Below are 25374 nucleotides of genomic sequence, written 5' to 3'. Positions count from 1 at the left end.
GATGAGGAGAGACTTCTTCACCCAGAGAGTGGTGAACCTGTGGAATTCTCTACCACAGAAAGTTGTTGAGGCCAATTCACTAAATATATTCAAAAAAGAGTTAGATGTAGTCCTTACTACTAAGGGGATCTAGGGGTATGGTGAGAAAGCAGGAATGGGGTACTCAAGTTGCATGTTCAGCCATGAACTCATAGAATGGGCCGAATGGCCTACTCCTGCACCTATTTTCTATGTTTCTATGTTTTCTATGGGAGCAGGGCTGGGAAGTCTAGAACAAGGGGTCACAGTCTCAGGATACGGGGTAGGAAATTTAGGACCTAAATGAGAAGAGATTTTTTCACTCAGAGAGTGGTGAACCTGTGGAATTCTCTACCACAGAAGGCTGTGGAGGCCAAGTCACTGAATATATTTAAGAGTTCTAGAAACAAAAGATATTAAGGGGTATGGAGAAAAAGCAGGAATATGGTTTTGAGATAGAGGATCAGCCATGATCATATTGAATGGTGGTGCAGACTTAAAGGGCCGAATGGTCTACTACTGCTCTTATTTTCTATGTTTCTAAGTGAAATAAGTTTTAAAGAACAGCAACATACCCTCAGAGGGGTTGAAATTGGTCATTTTTAATCTGTACAGATCACCTGAAAACCAAAAATCAATTGCTAGATGGTCATATTTACCGATATAAAAATAGGGAATATTGATGGTGACGGAATTTAACATAAAATGTAAAGTATTACATTTGGATCAAAAAGGGATGTATGCATACAGAACTGAATGAGCACAGGGAGAGTCGAGAATAGTAGATATATCACTTCCATATCCAGACAATGTGGGGAAGCAATTAAAGCTAATAGAATGCTGGGATATAGCCAGAACAGTAGAGCACAGGTCATCAGTTGTGGCACCACTACTGCCCAAGCCAAGGTATTTAAAAAAAGGCAGAACTTAGATCTTTTGACCCAATCCTGGTACAGATGGCAAACTTGCAACATTCTGACCCAAGTGAGAGCGCCAAACTGACAACTCATTAAACAACAGAGATCAAACCTGGAGCTTTGTTGGTCTGTGACGTCAATTTGAGACGTAGTGTAGTTACTAACTGAACCACCAGGGAACATTTAAAAAAATACAAGACTGAAGCTGAGATTTTGCTGCGCCAATCATGTACTTGCCTCAAAGCAGGTGAAGTCCTCAAACCCATCAGTGCAGGGCAGCACATCATCCTCATTCCCAAATCCAGCATCATAGTTCTGGCTGTCAGAATCTGCAGGAACACAAGTACAAGCATTAATCCTCTCGGTTTTATCACACAGCAGGGTAGATATCACACACACAGTCTGTTGAGCTGCAAGAATGGCCAATAACTTTACAGGTTTTATAAGTCAGGGTTATCTGCAGATTATATGATCAGCATCCACATATAAATGGACAACACCTACCTCTCGACTGCTCCACAACAACAGTTGTCAATTTAAGGGCCACAATTACCTCCAGTTAACACTGGGAAGACTGAATCCATCATCTGTGACCCTGCCACAAACGCTGTACCATTGCCAACAATTCCAGCCTCCTCTCCAGCCACTGTCTCGGACGGAAACAGACTATTTGCACCCTCAGCACCCTATTTGACCCAGTTGCGTTTCCGCCAATTCTACCTCCACAACATCGCCCACCCATGCGCCTACCTCAGCCCATCTGCCGCTGAAACCCTTATCCCATACTTTGGTCACCTGCAGACTCGACAAGTCCAATGCTCTTTGGGCTGGTCTCTCTTCCTCCATCCTCCGTAAACTTCAGTTCATCCAAAACTCCATCATGTATCCTACCTGGCACCAAGTCATGTTCACCCATCACTCTAACCTTAAACCCAAACCTTTGACTGAGCTTTTGATGTCTGGCTCAGCATCCATTAAAAAAAAAAAATTATGCCTCTAAATGTCCAGGGAGGTTTTTCTATGTTAAAAGGAACTGTTCATAACTGTTGTTGTATAGATCGCAGCGTAAAGAACATTGGTTAGGCGACAGTTGAAGTACTGGTGTGTCGTATTGGGTACCCATGATAGAAAGGACAGTAAAGCCATAGTGTTTACACAGTGTAGATTCATAAAGATTATGTCAGGGATAGGAAGCTGTAGTTATGAGGTGAGGCTGGAGATACTAGTACTACCCCACACGAACACAAAATTAAGAGGAAATTTAATAGACATGTTCAAAATTATGAACGGTTTTGATAGCGTGACCAGAAATAAACTACTCCCTCTGGTTGGAGATGAGGGGTCATCAATTTAAAATTAGTAAGAGTGAGGAGAAAGGTTAGGAGAAATTTCTCTACACAAGAGGGCAGTTGGGGCACAGAATGCTTTGCCACAGAGAGTGGTTGAGGCAGCGACCATTGCATCTTAAAGAGAAAATATTATATTTTAAGCAGAGGGCGATGGGGAGAGCTGAGGGCATTGGGATTAGTTTCGGATTGGATTGCTCTAGCAAAGAGCTGGCAGACACGGTGGGCTGATTGGCCTCTGTCCAGTCACCATTTTGGTAAGAGTCAGGATGCTTGTGTGAGGTGGCAGGCACTCTTCACATTTGGTTCTGAAAACAGCAGCAGGGGTAATAGCAATGCCCCCGGCAGCAGGATTGAGTTCAAGCACTGTTTAATTGCCTCAGTGCAATTCTATAATCGTTAACAGACAAGGGAACATGAAAAAAAAAGGCCAATTGTCACTAAATTGGGCAAAGATGTCAACACAAATCAGATCACTATAGGAAGAAATGAGCTGTTAATAGTGAACTAGTCAGGGAATAATGAAAAATGAATTCAACCAGAGGAAACTACTGAACTGGAACAAAAACAGAGCTGGAAAAAAATTCTGCCACAAAGAAGTAAAAATAATCAGACTGCTGGAAGCCTCATGTGACCAGTTTCCTCATGTTCTAAAATGGATCCTTCCCCCAGTAATGATGTCCCTCGCCTTATGAACACACACCCCAAAAAAAGTCCCACCCTCTGGTGCAGAAGCAAATGACAATGTGCCAAAAAGTAAAGTTTGAGGGATGAGATTCACTGACTGCTAGAGAAAGGGAAGGGTACTCCCACTCATGGCAATGATCAATCGCAAGGGGCATGGGTCTGCTTATGGAAGCTACAATTCATTAAAGAGTTCAGTGAGAAGCTGAACCACGATCAGCTGAGGAGAGATTTAAGAAGCTTAAATCTAGAGAAAAGCCAGCCAAGAGAAAACTCATCGAGGTATGTGAAATATTCACCAGCACAGATAAAGGTAAACCTGGAATATTTCAATGCACGGTAGAAAAATAGAACCAAAAAGATAGATTTTAAATTTCCAACAGGTAAATTTAAGGGAACGCACTTCACTACAAATTAAGATTCTAATAACTGGAGAAGTATCCTTATTCTTTACAAAGCAAATCAGAAAAAAAAACACGAAATGAAAAGCCATCAAGTATCAGTTTTGCACTATCGTCAGAGTCAGAAGGTTGTGGGTTCAAGACCCACTCCAGGACTTGAGCACTTATTCTCGGTCAACACTTCAGTGCGATAGGAAGAAATCACCCTTTGAAACGTACAAGATTCTGAGGGGTCTGGACAGGGTAGATGCTGAGAGGATGTTTCCCCTCGTGGGTGAATCTAGAACTAGGGGCCATAGTTTCAGAATAAGGGGTCACACATTTAAAACGGAGATGAAGAAGAATTTCTTCTCTCAGAGGGTCGTGAATCTTTGGAATTCTCTACCTCAGAGAGCTGTGGAGGCTGGGTCATTGAATATATTTAAGGTGGAGATAGATAGATTTTTGAACGATAAGGGAGTCAAGTGTTATGGGAAGCGGGCAGGGAAGTAGAGTTGAGACCAATATCAGATCAGCCACGATCTTATTGAATGGCGGAGCAGGCTCGAGAGACCAAATGGCCTACTCCTGCTCCTATTTTTGTGTGTTCGGATGACGCATTTAAATTGAAACCCCATCTGCTTCTGCAAAATGCTTCAAATAGGTGTTAAAGATCCAATGAAACTGGGTAGAGAGCTCTCCCAGTGTCCTGGCCTTAACAACCATAAACAGATTAACTGACTATTAAATTCATTGCTATTTGTGGGACTTTGCTGAACAATGACTCTATTTCTAAGTAATTGATTACATATGAAGCGCTTTGGGACACTTCTGAGAAATAGGATATGGGAAACATGATATGGCACTGTACAAGTTCCTCCTTTTACCGTATGTCAACATGGTCAACTTGTGAACCAATCCAGTCCCATGGTTCCGAAAGTGATTCTCGTCGCCAATATTTCTACAGCCTTCACCTAGGATGTGGCATCCAGTACAAGGGACTGGACCCTCATGATTGAACTGGACATCCGGGACACCGCAAGAGTTATTAATCGCTTAAGCTATCCCCAGGGGCATAGTTGCAGCATTAGCTGTATAGAATGTTATTCTGTGTCAAATCAAAAGACTCAAAGAATATCAGTGAAGTTTCATGCACAGCACAGGTCAGGATTGTTCTCTGGAATTCAATCCTTGCACAGTAACCATTACTTATAGAAGAGGGCAGGGAGAGAGATAGAGAAGAGGGACAAAGACAGATGCTGGGAGTTACAAACCATGGGACAAATTATGAATGGATGGAGGGTTTGGGGGGGGGGGGGGGGGTGCTCTTTTTAAAAAGGACAAGCTGTAGGTGAATGATTTCATCCATAAATTTTGGCAATTTAGTTTGGACATAGCAACAACCAATTTAACTCAGTTATGTGTGCCTACACTTTGAGCAGCATTCTCTTAAAAAAACTTGCTCAGCATACTTGTGGGGGGTGGGGGCAGGGAGGAGAGAGCAGGGACTTCAGGATTAATACCATTAACAATGCAAGTTTAAAAGGCTTGATGTCACTACCCTCTTGGCCCCTACCTCCACCAACCCCCAACATGCTGCACTCTCACATGCACTATAATAGACTGGAATTTGTTTAGGCAGCAAGGTTTACAATACAGCATACAGCCCTCGGCCATGCTCAAACTATTAGTGCATGCAACAGTCGGAGTGGCAGCCTTGCAATCAGCCTCCCACAGTGCACACTGCTTTGATGTTCAAAACAGACTAGCTTCTTAATAAGGACAACTACATGCTCAACAGTGAAGTTACATTACTTTTAAACCACATGCAACGTACCATCATGGGCACAATAACAGCTTTCCATTCCAATCCTTTGGTATTTCACTAACCTCCCAGTCTCTCAAACACAGCGCTTGAACAAAGGCATTCAGAATCCTTGCAGCTGGATATCAACAATGTGCAGGGCAGCATTCTCAACTTGTGGGTCAAGACCTATCAATCCTCTCACTCCATCCACAAACAAGGCTAGCAAGGGGGAGGGGACAGATACTGAATGCAGTGAGAGAGTTAGAAGAATATCCAGCGATGGGCATCATGTTACTGCCATCCTTTGTACAGAACTTTTAGAAATAAAACTCGATCCAGGATTGCAATGTGCGTCATGTCCCTATATATTAAACACACCCAAAATGAAGTAACTCTGCATTACGTGATCCTACACCCCCAACTCACTCGCTCTTTCCCTCCCCTCAATAGTCCCATTTCACCTCACTCACCACCTTCTAGTTTATACAATCGCACACTGTACAGATTTACACCTACTCGTACCCCTCATTTGGGGAGAGCTACTTTTCACCAAGTGAATACATTTATTCAGACTGGCATGCAAATAGGTTAATATTCCAAGTGCCTTACACTGGAAACATAATGCTTTTAAAGTACTGCGATGCTATGGACTCCCAATGCACGACTCTCGCCCAATCACCTACTTAGAGCTGGCAGTACTGGTACAATTATTGTTACTCTAACCCTCCTGGTTGGTCCTGTATACAGACAATGCAGCGTTGCAACATGCTTATAAAACACGACACTGGCTTATTGTCAGATACTAGTGCGACAACCGTTCCCACATCCACAGAGCAGAAATTATCACACTGGCCGCAGTAAAGACTGGATTTCATTTGTCAGATCAGCCCAAGTGAGGGGATGGGAGTTCCATGGTTCACTGCCCAAGATACCGATGATCCCTGTGTCACTGAAGTTCTGCAATTTCTATTGTCCATAAATGCCATTCCCATCACACTCGGATCACATTACTAATAGTAAAGTTAGGGATAACTAGCAGAGGAGCAGTAGGGTGCCAAAACAAAAAGGACAAATGCACACACATTTATCTTTCCCTCAAACACCCCTGGATAGTACAGTGTCAATGACATTATAAATTCTATGCTGCATTTTCACATAGCAGGGGTCTTAGCCCCTTTCTCCCACACACAAAGCCCAGGCCAACTTACCTCGCTCGGGCTAACAAACAGTACTGAACATCAAGGGAGAAATGGCAACACCCATCACTGCATCAGTGTCCCTCAGCAAAGGCCATAGTTTGTTTGTATTGTTAAGATTTTCACTCCAGTGGAACATTTTGTAGTTTTTTAAAAAATACCAGCAGATCCCAAAAGGGTTACGGTTCATTTCATATTGAACTTGCTGCTGAAAGGAGCACAACCATTGTGATCCAACTCATTTGGAGTGATGGACAGAAACTCCTGACTGTAGGGAAGAGGCACTGACTGGCTGCCACTGCAGGGAGATGACCGGAATAGTTATAAGCAACTGCTGACACTTACAATGTTTCCCTTAAACAAGTGACCAGTAAGGGAGGGCTGCACTAATATTTGTAATTGTTTGGTCTGTAAAATAGTAGCTTTTCCCCTTGCACCAACATTAGCATTCTCGACCAGGCCGACACTCGCAGCACTGAAGCACTGACCACACTTGATCAGCTCTGCTGGGCAGGCCACATTGTTCGCATGCCAGACACAAGACTCCCAAAGCAAGCGCTCTACTCAGGACTCCTTCACGGCAAACGAGCCATAGGTGGGCAGAGGAAACGTCACAGAGACACGCTCAAAGCCTCCCTGAAAAAGTGCAACATCCCCACTGACACCTGGGAGTCCCTGGCCAAAGATCGCCCTAAGTGGAGGAAGTGCATCCGGGAGGGCGCTGAGCACCTCGAGTCTCATCGCCGAGAGCATGCAGAAATCATGCGCAGGCAGCGGAAAGAGCGTGTGGCAAACCAGACTCCCCACCCACCCCTTTCCCTCAACAACTATCTGTCCCACCTGTGACATGGACTGTGGCTCTCGTATTGTACTGTTCAGCCACCTAAGGACTCATTTTAAGAGTGGAAGCAAGTCTTCCTCGATTTCAAGGGACTGCCTATGATGAGCTTTTCCCCTGGTATCTCAGTCCAATTTCCAATGAATCTAGTAGATACTGCACACCACAGGATACCTTTTAATTGGGTTAGGTTTCAACAGTCAGTTTATATCATGGGATGCAATCAACTTCACAAGAACTGCACATTCAGATGATTTGCACAAACACAGTCAGTTCCAAGCAGCGTCCTCAAACTTGAGTCAGTTTCCCCGGGACCTTCAGTGTGGTCAGGGTAAGGGAAGATTATCAATGCATCACAATTTAAAATGGTGCAGCCACTTGCTTTGCCATAGCCTGCACTTTTTACCAAGGCACCCAGTAGAGCCAATCCTCCTGGAGCAGGTGATTGCCTAGGTGCCTCTGGTGGCACTATAAGTCCGTTACTTTTCTGGGTTACCAGCCTGGTGATTCTACGCATACTACGCTTGCATTGTGCTAAAGCTGCCATTTTCAGGCTCACCCCGGTGTCCCGGCCAATATCTATCCCTCAACCAACATCACTAAAAACAGATTATCTGGTCATCATCACTTGCTGCTTGTGGGAGCTTGCTGTGTGCAAATTGGCTGCCGCATTTCCTACATTACAACAGTGACTACACTTGAAAAATGACTTCATTGGCTGTAAAGAGCTTTGAGACATCCAGTGGTCGTGAAAGGCACTACATAAATGCACGTCTTTCTTTTTTTTCCACCTCTGACTTGTTTGCCTTATGTACCACACAACCATCAAAAAAAAACTGGTGAAAAGTTGCACCAGAAAGTTCAAATAGAGCCCCTCCAATTGATAAATTAGAGACAGCAGTACTTCGATGTGAAGCATGGCCTCCTTATAACTGCAAAATGGGCAGTCAGCTGAAAGACCTGTGATACACAGGCGTTTGTTTGATGCAACTATTTTCTACCCCAAATACCTTGTGGTTTTTGGACAAAGATCCCGATGCAAGATATTTCACTGGACAGATAAGTCAGTCGGCTGACCATTAGGCTCAGGGCCAGAAGATCCGCGACTCAAATCCTTTTCTAAAGCAGATAGAATTAAAATCTGATCTTGGGAAGGAGGAGGGGGAAAAAAAAGGGGAGGTTTGCAGTGTTTGCCATACTGTTGTAGTGTCTCCTGGTTATTCAGCAATAAAACATGGATCAATGCCACATCCAAATCCCTCAGGATGCTTCCTGAGAGACTAAAGGGAGGAACTGGAGAACATTCAATTCAAGAAGACAAGAAATTTTTTAGGTTTTACTTATTTAATCGGTTTCTCAGCATCAAGAGCCACTCCCTGCAATCTGGAGTGATCCCTTAATTGTACATTTGGTATTGTAGCACGCCCAGGATTCAAGCAGAAATCTTGCTTTCTGTATTCAGCTTACTGAGTGATGACATGAGCTCTCTTGTGGGCTCCTAGACCTCAGATAGCAAAATAATTAACATTCATCAAGCTGTAGTTTAGGCTATAAAGTAAGAATGGGTTGATTAGAAGTAACAGATTATCAATGGCAAGATACAACACAGCAGTATGCAGCTTTGCCACCAATTTTAACCTCACACTCCCTCCTTGGATACAATAAAAAAGACTTGGATTTATATAGCGCCTTTCACAACCACCAGACGTCTCAAAGCACATTACAGCTAATTAAGTACTTTGAGTGTAGTCACTGTTGTGATGTGGGAAACATGGCCTTGAACCCACAACCCTCTGACTCAGAGGCAAGTGTGCTACCCACTGAGCCACAGCTGACACCACGTGGCATGTCACTAACTCTACTACCTGGACTAACAGGTGTTTTATAATTTTAATGCACAGGGGATTGTAATGTCCCCCAGAGCTGTCCAAAACCACCTCCGCATGACCTGCAGTGGAGAGACGCGGAACTGGCAAGCAGGAACTCCCTTTGGGATTATAACCCTACACGTCCCCTTGATCAAGGTCATTAAATGACATAAATAGCTATCCAAAAAAGGTTTCCTAAAATACCTATCCAGAGATAGTTAAGCAGGTTAACTTTGATCTACGTCTATGGCTTTGCCATTAAAACGTAAGATATTAAGTCTGTCTAGACACAAACTGACTCAGTTGACCATTCACAGAAATGCAGTGAACAAGCTTGCAATTAGAATATTAACATATGAAGCATCCCATCTTAACACAGTTGGTTTCAAAGTTCCTTGGGTATTTATACAGGCAGCTCCAGCAGAATAAATGTCAGCAGTCTCCCCTCCAATATTAAAAGCAAATAGGCCAAGATTCAAAACATGACAAAATTCCCTCATCATTGTGAGCTTTCCCAGAGTTACAGGAGTACATGTTGACATATGAATGCAAAGTAGAGGCGCCATAAACTTTGTGACACAACTAAAGAGCACTAGCAAATGTAGTGAGAGTGGCGCGGGTATAAGGAGCAGCGGAGGCCCGAGAGCGCCGCAGGAGCAGAGGAGAGCGGGCAAAAGAAATCAAGGAGGGACGGAGTATCGCTGTTGTCTTTTCTTCTCTTGAAGTTTAGGGCAGAGGGGTATACTAAAAACTTTAGTTAATTATCTTATAAATAGAGGCATAGCAGGGCAGGCCCATGGAATGCACATCCCGTGCCACGTGGGAAGTCCTGGACAACCACGTGTGCAGGAAGTGTCGCCAGCTAGAGCAGCTCGAGCTCTGGTTTCGGAGATTGAGCAGCGGCTGGCTTCACTGCATTGCATCCGCGAGGCTGAGAACTTCGTGGATAGCATGTTTCAGGAGGTGGTCACCCTGCAGCTTAAGAGTGTGCAGGCAGAGGGAATAGGTGACCGCCAGACAGACAAGGAAGACTAGGCAGGTAGGGCAGGAGTCCAGAGTGCATCTCACTCGCTAACCGGTTAACAGTTCTGGATACTGGTAAGGGCGATGGTTCCCTTGGAGAGTGTAGCTAGAGCCAAGTCCACAGCACCGTGGGTGGCTCAGCTGCACAAAGCTGGCTGGGGGTGGTGGGGGAAAGAGAGTTGAAGAACTATAGTGGTAGGGGATTCAATAGTTAGGGGAACAGACAGGCGTTTCTGCGGCCACAGACGTGACTCCAGGATGGTATGTTTCCTCCCTGGTGCCGGGGTCAAGGATGTCAGGGAATGGCTACAGGACATTGAGAGGGAAGGGTGACCAGCCAGAGGTCATGGTCCATATCGACACCAATGACACAGAACATGGGATGAGGTCCTGCAGGTAGATTTTAGGGAGCTAGGAGCGGGAGATTAAGAAGCAGGATCTCCAGATTACTCCCGGTGCCACGTGCCAGTGAGCACAGAAATTGTAGAATAGAGCAGATAAATGCATGGCTAGAGAGCTGGTGCAGGAGGGAGGGCTTTGGACTCCTGAGGCATTGGAACCGATTCTGAGGGAGATGGGACCTGTACAAGCTGGATGGCTTGCACCTCAACAGGGCCGGGACCAATATCCTCGCAGGAGGTTCTGGTAGTGCTGTTAGAGAGGGTTTAAACTAGCTTTGCAGGGGGATGGGAACCAAGAAGTAGATTCAAAAGGTAGAGAAGAAAAGCTGGAAATGGAAGGCAGAAAATTAGTAAGCGAGCTTGAAAGGCAGAGGAAATAAAGGCTAGAAAATAGACAAGAGAATCTGGCAGTGCTAAATGCTATACACTTCAATGCAAGGAGTCTAGGGAATAAGGCAGATGAGCTGAGGGCACAGATGGACACGTGGGAGTACGATAGTAAAGCTATTACTGAGACATGGCTGAAAGAAGGGCATGAATGGCAGTTCAACGTTCCTGATTACAGGTAAGATAAAGGCGGAGGTGGGGGGGTGGGGGAGATTAAAAAAAAAGAGGGGAGGCGCAATATTGATTAAATAAACAATTATAGCTGTGAAGAGGGATGATATGTTGGAAGGATCATCAAATGAGGCCAGATAGGTTGAACTAAAGAACAAAAAAGGGGCAATTACAGTGCTGGGCATGTACTACAGACCCCCAGTCAGAGGGAGATAGAAGAGCAAATTTGAAGGCAAATTTCTGAAAAGTGCAAAAACAATAAGGCAATAATAGTAGGGGATTTCAACTACCCTAATATTAACTGGGATAGAATTGGTGTGAATGATATAGAGGGAGCAGAATTCTTAACATGCAGTCAGGAGAACTTTTTTAGCCAGGACGTAGCAAGTCCAAGAGAGGGGATGGTTCTGGACTTAGTTTTAGGGAATGAAGTGGGATAGGTGGAAAGGGTGTCAGTGGGAGAGCATTTCGGTGGTTACGCTCATAATTCAGTTAGATTTAAGGAAGTTATGGACAAAGATAAAGGACAAAAGACAAAAACAGACCAGGAATAAAAGTTCTCAATTATGGAAAAGCTAATTTTACAAAGCAGAGAGGTGATTTAGCCAAAATGGACTGGAAACAGCTACTTGAAAGTAAATCAGTATCAGCAGTGGGAGGCATTCAAGGAGGAGATAGTGAGGGTTCAGAGCAAGTATGTTCCCTTAAAGAAAAAGGGTGGGACTAACAAATCTAGAGCCCTCTCGATATCAAGGGGCATACAGGGTCAGATAAAGAATAAAAGTGAAGCTTATGAAAATACCGAAGTCTCAATACTGCTGAAACCCTAGAGAAAGTGCAGGGGTGAAATTAAAAAGGAAATTGGGAAAGCAAAGAGAGGGCATGAAAAAATATTGGCAAGGAAAACCTCAACGTTTTATAAATACATTAAGAGCAAGAGGATAACTAGAGAGAGAGAGTCGGGCCTATTAGAGACCATAAAGATAATCTGTGTGCGGAGGCGGAAGACGTGGGTATGATTCTTAATGAATACTTTGCATCTGTTTTCACAAAAGAGGGGGAAGATGCAGACATTGCAATCAGGGAGGAGGAGTGTGAAATATTAGATGAAATAAATATAGTGAGAAAGGAAGTCTTAAAAGGATTTAGCATTTTTGAAAGTGGATAAATCCCCAGACCCGAATGAAATGTATCCCAGAAGCAAAAGAGGAAATAGCAGAAGCTCTGACCATCATTTTCCAATCCTCTCTGGCTACAGGTGTGGTGCCGGAGGACTGCTAACGTTGTACCATTATTTAAAAAGGGAGCAAGTGATAGACCAAGTAATTACAGGCCAGTCAGCCTACCCTCAGCGGTGGGAAAATTATTGGAAAAAATTCTCAGGGCACAGGATAAATCTTCATTTAGAAAGACACGGATCAATCAAGGACAGTCAGCATGGATTTGTTAAGGGAAGGTCGTGTCCGACTAACTTGATTGAATTTTTTTTTGAGGAGGTAACAAGGAGGGTCGATGAGGGTAGTGCTTTTGTAGTGTATGTGGATTTTAGCAAGGCTTTTGATAAGGTCCCACATGGCTGACTAGTCACGAAAACAGCAGCCCATGGGATCCAAGTCAAAGTAGCAAGTTGGATCCAAAATTGGCTCAGGAGGCAGGAAGCAAAGGGTAATGGTCAATGGGTACGTTTGTAACTGGAAGGCTGTTTCCATTGGGGTTCTGCAGGGCTCAGTACTAGGTCCCTTGCTTTTTGTGATATACATCAATATTTGGACTTGAATGTAGGGGGTATGAATAAGAATTTTGCAGATGGTACAAAAATTGGCAGTGTGGTCGATAGTGAGGAAGAAAGCTGTAGACTGCAGGAAGATATCAATGGACTTTTCAGGTGGGCAGAACAATGGCAAATGGAATTCAATCCAAAGAAGTGTGAGGTAATGCATTTGGGGAGGGCTAACAAGGCAAGGGAATACACAATTGGAGGAACAGAGGGACCTTGGAGTGCATGTCCACAGATCCCTGAAGGTAGCAGGACAGGGAGATAAGGTGGTTAAGGCGGCCTACAGGATACTTTTATTAGCCGAGGCATAGAATACAAGAGCAGGGAGGTTATGCTTGAACTGTATAAAACACTATTAGGCCACAGCTAGAGTACTGCTTGCAGTTTTGGTCACCACATCACAGGGAAGATATGATTGCACGAGAGAGGGTACAGAGGAGATTTATGAGGAAGTTGCCTGGACTGAAGAATTTTAGCTATGAGGAAAGACTGGATAGGCTCAGTTTGTTTTCTTTGGAACAGAAGAGGCCGAGGGGAAACCTAATTGGGGTGTATAACATTTATGAGGGGCCTAGATAAGAGTGGATTGGAAGGACCTATTCCCATTAGCAAAGGGGTCAATAAGCACGAGGCATGGATTTAAAGCAAGTGGTAGGAGGCTTAGAGTATATTTGAGGAGAAATATCCCCCTCCCACCCGATGGTGGTGAGGGTCTGCAACTCAATGCCTGAAACCCTCATAGCATTTAAAAAGTACTTGGGTATGCACCTGAAGTGCCATAACCTGCAAGGCTACGGACCAAAAGCTGGAAAGTGGGATTAGGCGGGATGGCTCTTTGTCGGCCAGCATATAATGGGCCAAATGACTTCAAGAAAGTGATTGTATAAAGCAAGTGAGCCGCCTGCCTGGGAGAGAAGATATTAAGATGGGGGCAGGTTAGAACTTGCACAGTATCCAGGAGGATGGAGTCATGTGTTACAGTTAAAACCAAAAACAAATTTATTCCAATGTTTTGAGACTGAAATCTCAATTTCTCCAGCAGCAGTTGGCAAGGAAGGCAATTGCTGCAACAGCAAGAATGCCCTTCCCCCATAGAAACATAGAAAATAGGTGGAGTAGGCCATTCAGCCCTTCGAGCCTGCAGCGCCATTCAATGAGTTCATGGCTGAACATGCAACTTCAGTACCCGATTCCTGCTTTAATCGCCATACCCCTTGATCCCCCTAGTAGTAAGGACTTCATCTAACTCCTTTTTGAATATATTTAGTGAATTGGCCTCAACAACTTTCTGTGGTAGAGAATTCCACAGGTTCACCACTCTGGGTGAAGAAGTTTCTCCTCATCTCGGTCCTAAATGGCTTACCCCTTATCCTTAGACTGTGACCCCTGGTTCTGGACTTCCCCAACATTGGGAACATTCTTCCTGCATCTAACCTGTCTAAACCCATCAGAATTTTAAACGTTTCTATGAGATCCCCTCTCATTCTTCTGAACTCCAGTGAATACAAGCCCAGTTGATCCAGTCTTTCTTGATATGTCAGTCCCGCCATCCCAGGAATCAGTTTGGTGAACCTTCGCTGCGTTCCCTCAATAGCAAGAATGTCCTTCCTCAAATTAGGAGACCAAAACTGTACACAATACTCCAGGTGTGGCCTCACCAAGGCCCTGTACAAGTGTAGTAACACTCCCTGCCCCTGTACTCAAATCCCCTCGCTATGAAGGCCAACACGCCATTTGCTTTCTTAACCGCCTGCTGTGCCTGCATGCCAACCTTCAATGACTGAGGTACCATGACACCCAGGTCTCGTTGCACCTCCCCTTTTCCTAATCTGTCACCATTCAGATAATAGTCTGTCTCTCTGTTTTTACCACCAAAGTGGATAACCTCACATTTATCCACATTATACTTCATCTGCCATGCATTTGCCCACTCTCCTAACCTATCCAAGTCACTCTGCAGCCTCATAGCATCCTCCTCGCAGCTCTCACTGCCACCCAACTTAGTGTCATCCGCAAATTTGGAGATACTACATTTAATCCCCTCGTCTAAATCATTAATGTACAATGTAAACAGCTGGGGCCCCAGCACAGAACCTTGCGGTACCCCACTAGTCACTGCCTGCCATTCTGAAAAGTACCCATTTACTCCTACTCTTTGCTTCCTGTCTGCCAACCAGTTCTCAATCCAAGTCAGCACACTACCCCCAATCCCATGTGCTTTAACTTTGCACATTAATCTCGTGTGGGACCTTGTCGAAAGCCTTCTGAAAGTCCAAATACACCACATCAACTGGTTCTCCCTTGTCCACTCTACTGGAAATTTGTTTGTGTCCTCCTTAGTGAATACCGAACCAAAGTACTTGTTCAATTGGTCTGCCATTTCTTTGCTCCCAGTTATGACTTCCCCTGATTGACTGCAGGGGACCTACGTTTGTCTTTACTAACCTTTTTCTCTTTACATATCTATAGAAGCTTTTGCAGTCCATTTTAATGTTCCCTGCAAGCTTCCTCTTGTACTCTATTTTCCCTGCCCGAATCAAACCCTTTAACCTCCTCTGCTGAGTTCTAAATTTCTCCCAGTCCCCGGGTTCACTGCTATTTCTGGCCAATTTGTATGCCATTTCCTTAGCTTTAATACTATCCCTGATTTCCCTTGATAGCCACGGTTGAGCCACCTTCCCTTTTTTATTTTTACGCCAGTTTAATCCTGTTTAATCTGCTGGATTAAAATTGAAGCCTCAGCCTTTAGTGTGGGATAACTGAAATGTGTTTAAAAGCCACTGTTATGAGACATGTACAAGAGGTGGTCTGCAGCCTGATAGTAATACCCCCTTTTTATAAGTTGAACGCAGTTAATTCACATCAAGTTTGCAAATGTGGAGTTTAGGTTGGTCAGAGGCTAGTCAGAGTAGGAATCGCAGGATAGCTCAGATGAATATGTAGCTTGAGCAGTGGTGCAGCGAGGGATTCAAATTCCTGGGGCATTGGAACCGGTTCTGGGGGAGGTGGGACCAGTACAAACTGGACGGTCTGCACCTAGGCAGGACCGGAACCAATGTCCTAGGAGGAGTGTTTGCTAGTGCTGTTGGGGAGGAGTTAAACTAATATGGCAAGGAGATGGGAACCAATGCAGGGAGACAGAGGGAAACAAAATGGAGACAGAAGCAAAAGACAGAAAGGAGATGAGTAAAAGTGGAGGGCAGAGAAACCCAAGGCAAAAACAAAAAGGGCCACTTTGCAGCAAAATTCTAAAGGGTCAAAGTGTGTTTAAAAAGGCAAGCCTGAAGGCTCTGTGCCTCAATGCGAGGAGTATTCGGAATAAGGTGGACAAATTAACTGTGCAGATAGCAGTTAACGGATACGATGTGGTTGGCATCACGGATACATGGTTCCAGGGTGACCAAGGCTGGGAACTCAACATCCAAGGGTATTCAACATTTAAGAAGGATAGACAGAAAGGAAGAGGAGACGGGGTGGCGTTGCTAGTTCAAGAGGAAACGAATGCAATTGTAAGGAGAGACATTAGCTTGGATGATGTGGAATCGGTATGGGTGGAGCTACGGAATACCAAAGGGCAGAAAACGCTAGTGGGAGTTGTGTACAGACCTCCAAACAGTAGTATTGATGTTGGGGTGGGCATCAAACAGAAAATTAGGAGTGCATGCAATAAAGGTGCAGCAGTTATCATGGGTGACTTTAATATGCATATAGATTGGGCTAACCAAACTGGAAGCAATACAGTGGAGGAGGATTTCCTGGAGTGCATAAGGGATGGTTTTCTAGACCAATATGTCGAGGAACCAACTAGGGGGGAGGCCATCTTAGACTGGGTGTTGTGTAATGAGAGGATTAATTAGCAATCTCATTGTGCGAGGCCCCTTGGGGAAGAGTGACCATAATATTCTACATTAGGATTACCGTTAATTCAGAGACCATGGTCCAGAACTTAAAGAAGGGTAACTTTGAAGGTATGAGGCGTGAATTGGCTAGGATAGATTGGCGAATGATACTTAAGGGGCTGACAGTGGATGGGCAATGGCAGACATTTAGAAACCGCATGGATGAACTACAACAATTGTACAGTGATATAGGGCAGAGATTCTGAGTGGAACACATTCACTGGCCAAGAGAGTTCAGCATTTCACTTATTGATAGCAAGTGTGTGCTCAGTGCTCGTGTACGGATATAAGACGCGATACCGAGACTAAAACAGTACGTTAATCAAGTAAGAGGGAATAGCTTTGAAGCAAGCAGGGTTTGTGGGGTAGTGTGCATCAATAAGTTAAAAATTAATGTGCTATTAGTTAACCCATTTTAGTCATTATATGGAATTCTTCCAGTTTGTTCCCGATTTAAACAGGTTATGTTACATCTATATATGAACAGAAGCATGTAAAATGGAGCATTTTTGCAACATGGAGTCTGCACAAACCCTGCAGGTTTACTTTGCACAATCCTTACCTCCATTATTCTTGATAGCAGCTATTCCACGACAGAAGTCGTCAAAAGCAATGACCCCAAGGCCAGCAGGATCTAGGTACTTAGTCAACTCCTTCACCTGAAGAGACAGAGAGTCCACTGTAAGTAACACTGGGACATCAAGTAGCAACAGACCACGTAAAGATGTTCAGCTGTCCCCACAACCAAAACAGTAGCTGGCGATTGCACGCACACAGCACATAAACTCTGCAAATGGAAAGAGGTAGCAAGACTACAATTTCGATCCATTGAAGAATCATATAAACTTACAGCACAGAAGGAGGCCGTTCAGCCCGTCGTGCCCGTGCTGGTGCTTTGAAGAGCAGTTGCGCTTAGTCTCCTCCCCCCCCCGCCCCTCCCACTTTTGTCCGTATCCCTGTAAATTTATTGTACAGATGTCTTAAAGTTCAGCAATACTTTGACAAACCCATTAGTACAAGCTCTGCTGGGACACAGCAAGATGAATTCCAAACAAGATGGTTACACCATTACTTCATATCTAACCCAATATTACCGTGAACCAATTCACAGCTCCAATTCCATTGACTGAATAGTAGAACTTGGCAGAGTGAGCTCACCACACAACAATCTATGAGTTAACCAGGCACAAAGTACAACAGATTCTTAACCAAGGGGGAGTTATGAGGCCTTTTGCGCAAGTTTCACAGATTAACACACATATACGTGAAATGTAGAGGCACTCAGGCGCTCGAGTCACACAGTATGTGTATGTTTTACACCATCACTGACCTACGCAACAGAACCTACATCAAATATTGATGACAACACGACACCGATACTATAAAACAGGATAAATATCAGCTCTGTATCCAAGCAACAAGTAAATATCTTTTGGCGAATGCCAATGGTGCAATCGATAGTTCACATTTACACAGCAAGCCATTGCATCAAACTGGCTGGTGTGATGGCCAGCCACAATCTTACACCCCAACCCTTCCTCTCCAAAGCATGACCCAGACCTCAATCTATCTTCCATTCTCGGTCATAGAACTAGGCAGTCGGTTGCTGGTATGTTCCATTCAGGGAGTCCTTACCCAAGCCATTTCAGTGTGTGTCGCACTAACTAGAGGCCAGAAGCTTGCTCAGAGAGGAAGGGCACATCGTCACCTGGGCCTTGCTTGCACACCTCCAAATAGTTGCTTACCCGTCTTCCTCAAGCAAGAGCAGTGCCTGATGAGGATTATTAAAGGGAAAGTAGATTTGTTAAAAAAACACCCAGAGCCACTCCTGCACTTAGACTTTTCAACAAAAAAAAAGTCAGGAGACAGAGGAACCCAAAAGCTTACATCTCAAACACAACTAAAAGCACTTCGCTCTGCAGGAACCCTGAAAATAGCACAAAACGGATGTGTGCTATCCATCTTTGCCATATTGATGCATAGCAACACCAACCATGCACTGTGCCCTTCCTATTCTGATACATGCACAGCATGAACAAGTTTGCTAAGGATTTAAATCATTTATGCAATTAGGAAAACACGCAGTAAATGGAACCCAAGAGAGAGAAATGCAAAGTATTAGACATGCCGAGAAAACATGGGACATCCAGTTAAAAGGAATGCTCAGCTATAATGTATATAACTTGATTACAGAGCACTATAATGTAAAAAATTCATGCTGCTTCACAAATGAGAGGTGCGGGGAGCGGAGATAGGAATGAGTAAGGGAATGGATGCCAAACCTTGGAGGCAGAGATCAGGATGTTTTTTTTTTTAAGTAGACAGATGCGAAGAGGCAAAATAGAAGAGAGTGCTAGCTTGAATCAGGTTGTGGAGTGGAGTGAAAAGAATGCCTGTGAAGAGAAAGAGGAAAAATAAAAAAGTGAAACATGTGCCGTGTCAGTTAAACAAAAACAGATTTAGCAACAGATCGCCAATAAACTAAAATAACCTACAATTCTTCATGCGAGGGAAAGTTCCTGCAATCTTTACCACAATTATCTGCCAAAGTGATGGAATGCTGGGTAGATGTTAATACAAACCATAGTCTTTACATCACCACAAACGATGTTCCTGTGTCCTCAGGATCACCAGGACCCCATCATTCTCCCACCCTGCCGCCTCTCTCCACCCCACTCCCCACACCTACCTGGTGACATTCCCTGGAAGCACAAGATTATGCTTCACACGCTGATGACATCCAGCTCCACCTCACCACTGACCCCCACAGCTGCTGCCATCATCTTCAGCTGTGCCTATCAGACGTCAAGACTTGAATGAGCTAAAGCTTCCTTCATTTAGCTCCAGCAAACCCCACTTTGGAACAGATTGGAGTCTCTGGTCTCAAATCCATCTCCCTCCCAAGTTGCTGCCTCGATTCGAGCATTCCAGGGTGCAGAACCTTGGTGTAGTGCTCGTCATGAGCTCACTTCCTCCCCATGCCTGATCTATCACCAAGATTGTATTCTCTCACCTCCACAGTATCTCCAGCCACTACCCCCAAAATCCATGCCTTTAATCACCTCACTGCTTAGAATTCTCCAATATTCTGCACGCCAGCCATCCCATTTCTACCATTCATGAACGACAAGACGCCCAGTACAGGATGGCCTTCATAGCTAGGGGATTTGAGTATAGGGGCAGGGAGTTCTTACTGCAGTTGTACAGGGCCTTGGTGAGGCCTCACTTGGAATATTGTGTTCAATTTTGGTCTCCTAATCTGAGGAAGGATGCTCTTGCTATTGAGGGAGTGCAGCAAAGGTTCACCAGACTGATTCCCGGGATGGCAGGACTGACATATGAGGAGAGGCTGGATCGACTGGGCCTGTATTCACCGGAGTTTAGAAGGATGAGAGGGGATCTCACAGAAACATAAAATTTTGACGGGACTGGACAGGCTAGATGCAGGAAGAATGTTCCCGATGTTGGGGAAGTCCAGAACCAGGGGACATAGTCTAAGGATAAGGGGTAAGCCACTTAGGACTGAGATGAGGAGAAACTTCTTCACCCAGAGAGTTGTTAATCTGTGGAATTCCCTACCGCAGAAAGTTGTTGTTGATGCCAGTTCATTGGATATATTCAAGCGAGTTATATATGGCCCTTAAGGGATCAAAGAGTATGGAGAGAAAGCAGGAAAGGGGTACTGAGGTGAACGATCAGCCATGATCTTATTGAATGGTGGAGCAGGCTCGAAGGGTCAAATGGCCTACTCCTGCACCTATTTTCTATGTTTCTATGTCCTCACCCACACTAAGGCCCTATCCCTCTTGCTCCCATCCTCACCAAGCTCCACTAGCTTCTCAAGTCCCAGAGTTTAAAGACTCTGGCCCTCACATGCAAATCGCTGAATCCTATTCACCTACATGACATCCTCCAGCCCCACGTCTCTATATAGAGCTCCCAATTCTCCAACACCAGCCGATTTCATATTTCCTGCTCCACATATTGGCAACCACTATCGGCCACCTTGTTCTCCCCGCACCCCACTTTCAACTGGAACATTCTCTGCCAGCATCTCTGGCTTGCCACCTCCGAGACCCAAACCACTGCTCAAAGCCTTCCACTTCAACCATTTTTTTCTCCATTCCTTTCTTATTCCCCTTGGCTTGATGCCGACTAAAGCACTTCATCCATAACCAGCAATGTAGAAATGTCAGTTATTGTTGCATACTCAGCTATTTTTAAGGCTGCTGGCTTGTGCTACTTTTCTAGGTTAGGTTATAGAGTCAATCTTTAATATACATAAAAGATCCAGGAACTATCCCATGAAAAGGTGAATTACAACAATATTTCTGAATGTACAAAGCAGGCCATATCGACCTCACCCAGTGTGCAGTTGTACAAACTACTCGGTCAACTTCAGGAAGGGAGGGAATTACCCGAAGCTGATACCTGCTCATTACTTTGCATTCCATGTTTTTCCACTCTGCTGGGATTCATTCCAGTGTGATTATTACTTGCGGCATGAAGCAGCAGTGAGCACGGTCAGTGGAAACTTTGACTTAACCGAATCAAGGACAACTTCCAAAACGTCAATCACTGCTGTCAGATCTCAAATGTGACAAACCTGCGACACTGTTACAGAGGGAGTTCCAGGATTGACCCAGCAATGAAGGAACAGCGATATATTTCCAAATCAAGTTGGCATGCCCATGCGCCTGCTGCCCTTGGCCTTCTTGGTGGCAAAAGTCGCAGGTTTGGGACGTGCCGTCGAAGAAGCCTCGGCGAGATACTGCAGTGCATCTTGTAGATGGTACACACTGCAGCCACGGTGCGCAGTGATGGAGCGAGTGAATGTTTAAGATGATGGATGGGGTGACAATCAAGCAGGCTGCTTTGTCCTGGATGGTGTCGAGCTTCTTAAAATGTTGTTGGAGCTACATTCATCCAGGCAAGTGGAGAGTATTCCATCACACTGGACCAAGACCGTGCTCTACTAAGCCCGTGTGGTAACCGGTGTGCAATGGCCACCCCACGTTAAAAGAACTCGGGCACAGGTATCTTCCGGCCCATCAAAATGAAGTTCAGGACCTGGAACGTCAGGACCCTTATGGACAACCCCAACGCCGCACCGCCATCGTTGCCCGGAAACTCAGATGCTTCGATGTCGACATCGCCACCCAAAGAGACCCGGCAGGCAGGGGAAGGCCAGCTCAAAGAATAAGGTGGAGGTTACACCTTCTTCTGGAAAGGCAAACCAGAAGAATGACGCCACCTCCATGGAGTTAGTTTCGCGATCAAAAACGAGCTGGTCGGCCGCCTCAGAAACTCCCCCTGCAGGATAAGCGAATGTCTCGTGACTCTCCGGCTCACCCTATCCTGGAACCAGTGCGCCACAGTTATCAGCGCGTACACCCCAACACTCGACGCAACAGATGAGGCCAAAAAGCAATTCTACTCCAGCCTCGAACAATCCCTGTCCCGAGTTCCGACAGACAACGAACTGATCCTCCTCGGCGACTTCAACGCCAGAGTCAGTAAGGACACAGACCTCTGGGGAGGCGTGATTGGCAGAGAGTGGATAGAGAAAACTAACTCCAGCGATACCCTGCTCCTGACAAAATGCCTAGAACACGACCTTGTCATCACCAACACCTTGTTCCATCAGAGGGACAAGTACAAGGCATCGTGGCAACACCCTCGCTCCAAGCACTGGCACCTGCTTGACTAAGTCATCGTCCAAGCGAGAGACCGCAAGGACGTGCACATCAGCCACGCCATGACAGGAGCCAATGACTGCTGGACAGACCACCGCCTAATCCATTCCGTCATCAACATTATTATAGGTGGTTGCTCGAAACGAGGATGACTTGCTTCCACACCAAAAAAGGATAAGTTCACGAGTGTTCCAACGAAGAACCTAAAATTTCAGGTCCTGAACTACATCCTGAAGTTGCCTGTGCACGGATTTTTTTTTTATAAACGTGGGGTAGCCGTTGCACACCAGCCACCACACGGGCTTGACAAAGCTAGGTCTTGGTCCAGTGGCAAGGATTATTCAAGATGGCCGGAGACCTGCTCTGCTGTACGGACCCAACGCGCACACACAGCGCAGTGTGGACTGGCCTGTGCTGTCCCTGGCCCCGAACTCATGCCTTCCCTGGACCCCGATCACATCCCTCCACAGTCTCTCGCCACTCTTTCGCCCCGACATCGCTGCTCGTGCTGTATCAGCCCAAGCTTCAATCACTGACCTGGACCTTGATGACGTCACTCTCCGCTGCCATCGCAACTCGCACTGCTCCCTGAAATGCTATACCTCCAGTCTGCTCCCGGTCCTCCACATGCCGCTACTTTTATGGCCCCAACCTGCCGCTGGTGTTCTCCTGCAAGTCTGAGCCTCCACGCCCCAAAGCAACGACTGCAACAGAAGCAATGCGCAGAAGAATCAATGCCGGGGCACTCAAAGACCCAGTTAAGAGAGCCATATACAGCTACCCTCGATGACCCCGAGACGCAGAGTGCCCACAGCGCCTGGTCTGCCCTTCAGGTCACCATAACCAGCACCTGCAAAGAGATGTTCGGTCACTCAACCAGGAAACACCAAGACCGGTTCGACGAGAATGACGAGGAGATCCAGGAGCTAATAAACCGCAAGCGCAGGGCAGTTCTGAATTTAATTCGGGAGCAGCAAAGCAGCTCTACAGACGACTGAAGGCCGAGGTCCAACAAAAAACCCGTGACCTAAATAGATGGTGGGTGGAGAAAGCACAGGAGATCCAGCAGCTGGCCGACAGCCATGATGTGCGAGGATTCTTCACCGGAGTTAAGTCCACCTACGGCCCAAGCACCCAAGGACCCACCGACCCACCTCACTGCTGGCCAAGAATGGGGAGACACTCATTAACACCGAGGCAGTCAGGGCCCGCTTGAAGAAGCACTTCGAAGATCTCCTTAATCGAGACTCTGCGTTTGACACGAGTGGCCTCTACTCCATCCCGCAGCATGCTACCTGCCACTATCTCAGCAAAGCCCCAGCCCTGCACGAGGTAGAAAAGGCCATCACAGTCAGCTCAAGAACAAGGCGGCTTCAGGAGCAGATGGAATCCCCGCTGAGGCACTAAGGTATGGCAGAGAAGCACTACTGACACAAACGCATGACCTCATCTCTCTCATCTGGAAGGAGGAGAGCATGCCGGGAGATCTCAGATGCCGTAATCATGACCATCTTTAAAAAAGGGGACAAGTCCGACTGCGGCAACTACAGAGGAATCTCCCTGCTGTTGGCCACTGGGAAAGTCATTGCTTGAAACCTCCTCAACCGTCTTCGCCTCGTGGCTGAAGAGCTCCTCCCAGAGTCACAATGCGGATTCTGTCCACTAAGAGGTACAACGGACATGATCTTCACCGCACGACATGTACCATGTGGGAACTCAGGGACACTTCCGGTGTCCCTGACGACTACATCTGCGGGAAGTGTATCCGCCTCCAGCTCCTGACGGACTGCGTTGCAGAATTGGAGCTGAGGGTGGATTCACTCTGGAGCATCCACAATGCTGAGAATGACGTGAGTAGCACGTGTAGCGAGTTGGTCTTACCGCAGGAAAAGGGTCCACAGCCAGCTAGCGAATGGAAGACCAGCAGGAAGAGTAGTGCAAGGAAGGTAGTGCAGGGGTCCCCTGTGGTCATCCCCCTGCAAAACAGATACACTGCTTTGAGTACTGTTGAGGGGGATGACTCATCAGGGGAGGGCAGCAGCAACCAAGTTCATGGCACCGTGGCTGGCTCTGTTGCACAGGAGGGCAGGAAAAAGAGTGGGAGAGAGATAGTGATAGGGGATTCAATTGTGAGGGGAATAGATAGGCGTTTCTGCGGCCGCAACCGAGACTCTAGGATGGTATGTTGTCTCCCTGGTGCAAGGGTCAAGGATGTCTCGGAGCGGGTGCAGGACATTCTAAAAAGGGAGGGAGAACAGCCAGTTGTCATGGTGCACATTGGTACCAACGACATAGGTTTAAAAAAAAGGGATGAAGTCCTACGAAACGAATTTAAGGAGCTAGGAGCTAAATTAAATAGTAGGACCTCAAAAGTAGTAATCTCGGGATTGCTACCAGTGCCACGTGCTAGTCAGAGTAGGAATCGCAGGATAGCGCAGATGAATACGTGGCTTGAGCAGTGGTGCAGCAGGGAGGGATTCAAATTCCTGGAGCATTAGAACCGGTTCTGGGGGAGGTGGGACTAGTACAAACCGGACGGTCTGCACCTGGGCAGGACCGGAACCAATGTCCTTGGGGGAGTGTTTGCTAGTGCTGTTGGGGAGGAGTTAAACTAATATGGCAGGGGGATGGGAACCAATGCAGGGAGACAGAGGGAAACAAAAAGGAGACAAAAGCAAAAGACAGAAAGGAGATGAGGAAAAGTGGAGGGCAGAGAAACACAAGGCAAAGAACAAAAAGGGCCACTGTACAGCAAAATTCTAAAAGGACAAAGGGTGTTAAAAAAACAAGCCTGAAGGCTTTGTGTCTTAATGCAAGGAGTATCCGTAATAAGGTGGATGAATTAACTGTGCAAATAGATGTTAACAAATATGATGTGATTGGGATTACAGAGACGTGGCTCCAGGATGATCAGGGCTGGGAACTCAACATCCAGGGGTATTCAACATTCAGGAAGGATAGAATAA

General features: G+C 45.8%; 1 protein-coding gene across 3 annotated transcripts in view; it reads right to left on the bottom strand.

Annotated features, from left to right (window-relative positions):
- The window catches only part of rab11fip3 (RAB11 family interacting protein 3 (class II)), a 108125-nt gene that overhangs the window by 46662 nt on the left and 36089 nt on the right, over nucleotides 1–25374 (bottom strand). For all 3 annotated transcript variants that reach the window (XM_070900857.1, XM_070900856.1, XM_070900855.1), the window contains exons 2-3: nucleotides 17275–17371; nucleotides 1173–1264 (exon numbers count right to left, since the gene is read on the bottom strand). Coding sequence is in view for 2 of the 3 variants with exons in the window: in XM_070900856.1 (XP_070756957.1) it covers nucleotides 1173–1264; nucleotides 17275–17371 (189 nt within the window). In the remaining variant the exon portion in view is untranslated. The remainder of the gene's footprint in view (nucleotides 1–1172; nucleotides 1265–17274; nucleotides 17372–25374) is intronic.

Source organism: Pristiophorus japonicus, chromosome 15 (assembly GCF_044704955.1).
Source record: "Pristiophorus japonicus isolate sPriJap1 chromosome 15, sPriJap1.hap1, whole genome shotgun sequence".
NCBI lineage: Eukaryota > Metazoa > Chordata > Chondrichthyes > Pristiophoridae > Pristiophorus > Pristiophorus japonicus.
Note: the sequence above shows the minus strand (reverse complement) of the source record. Positions and strands in the feature narration are given on the sequence as shown.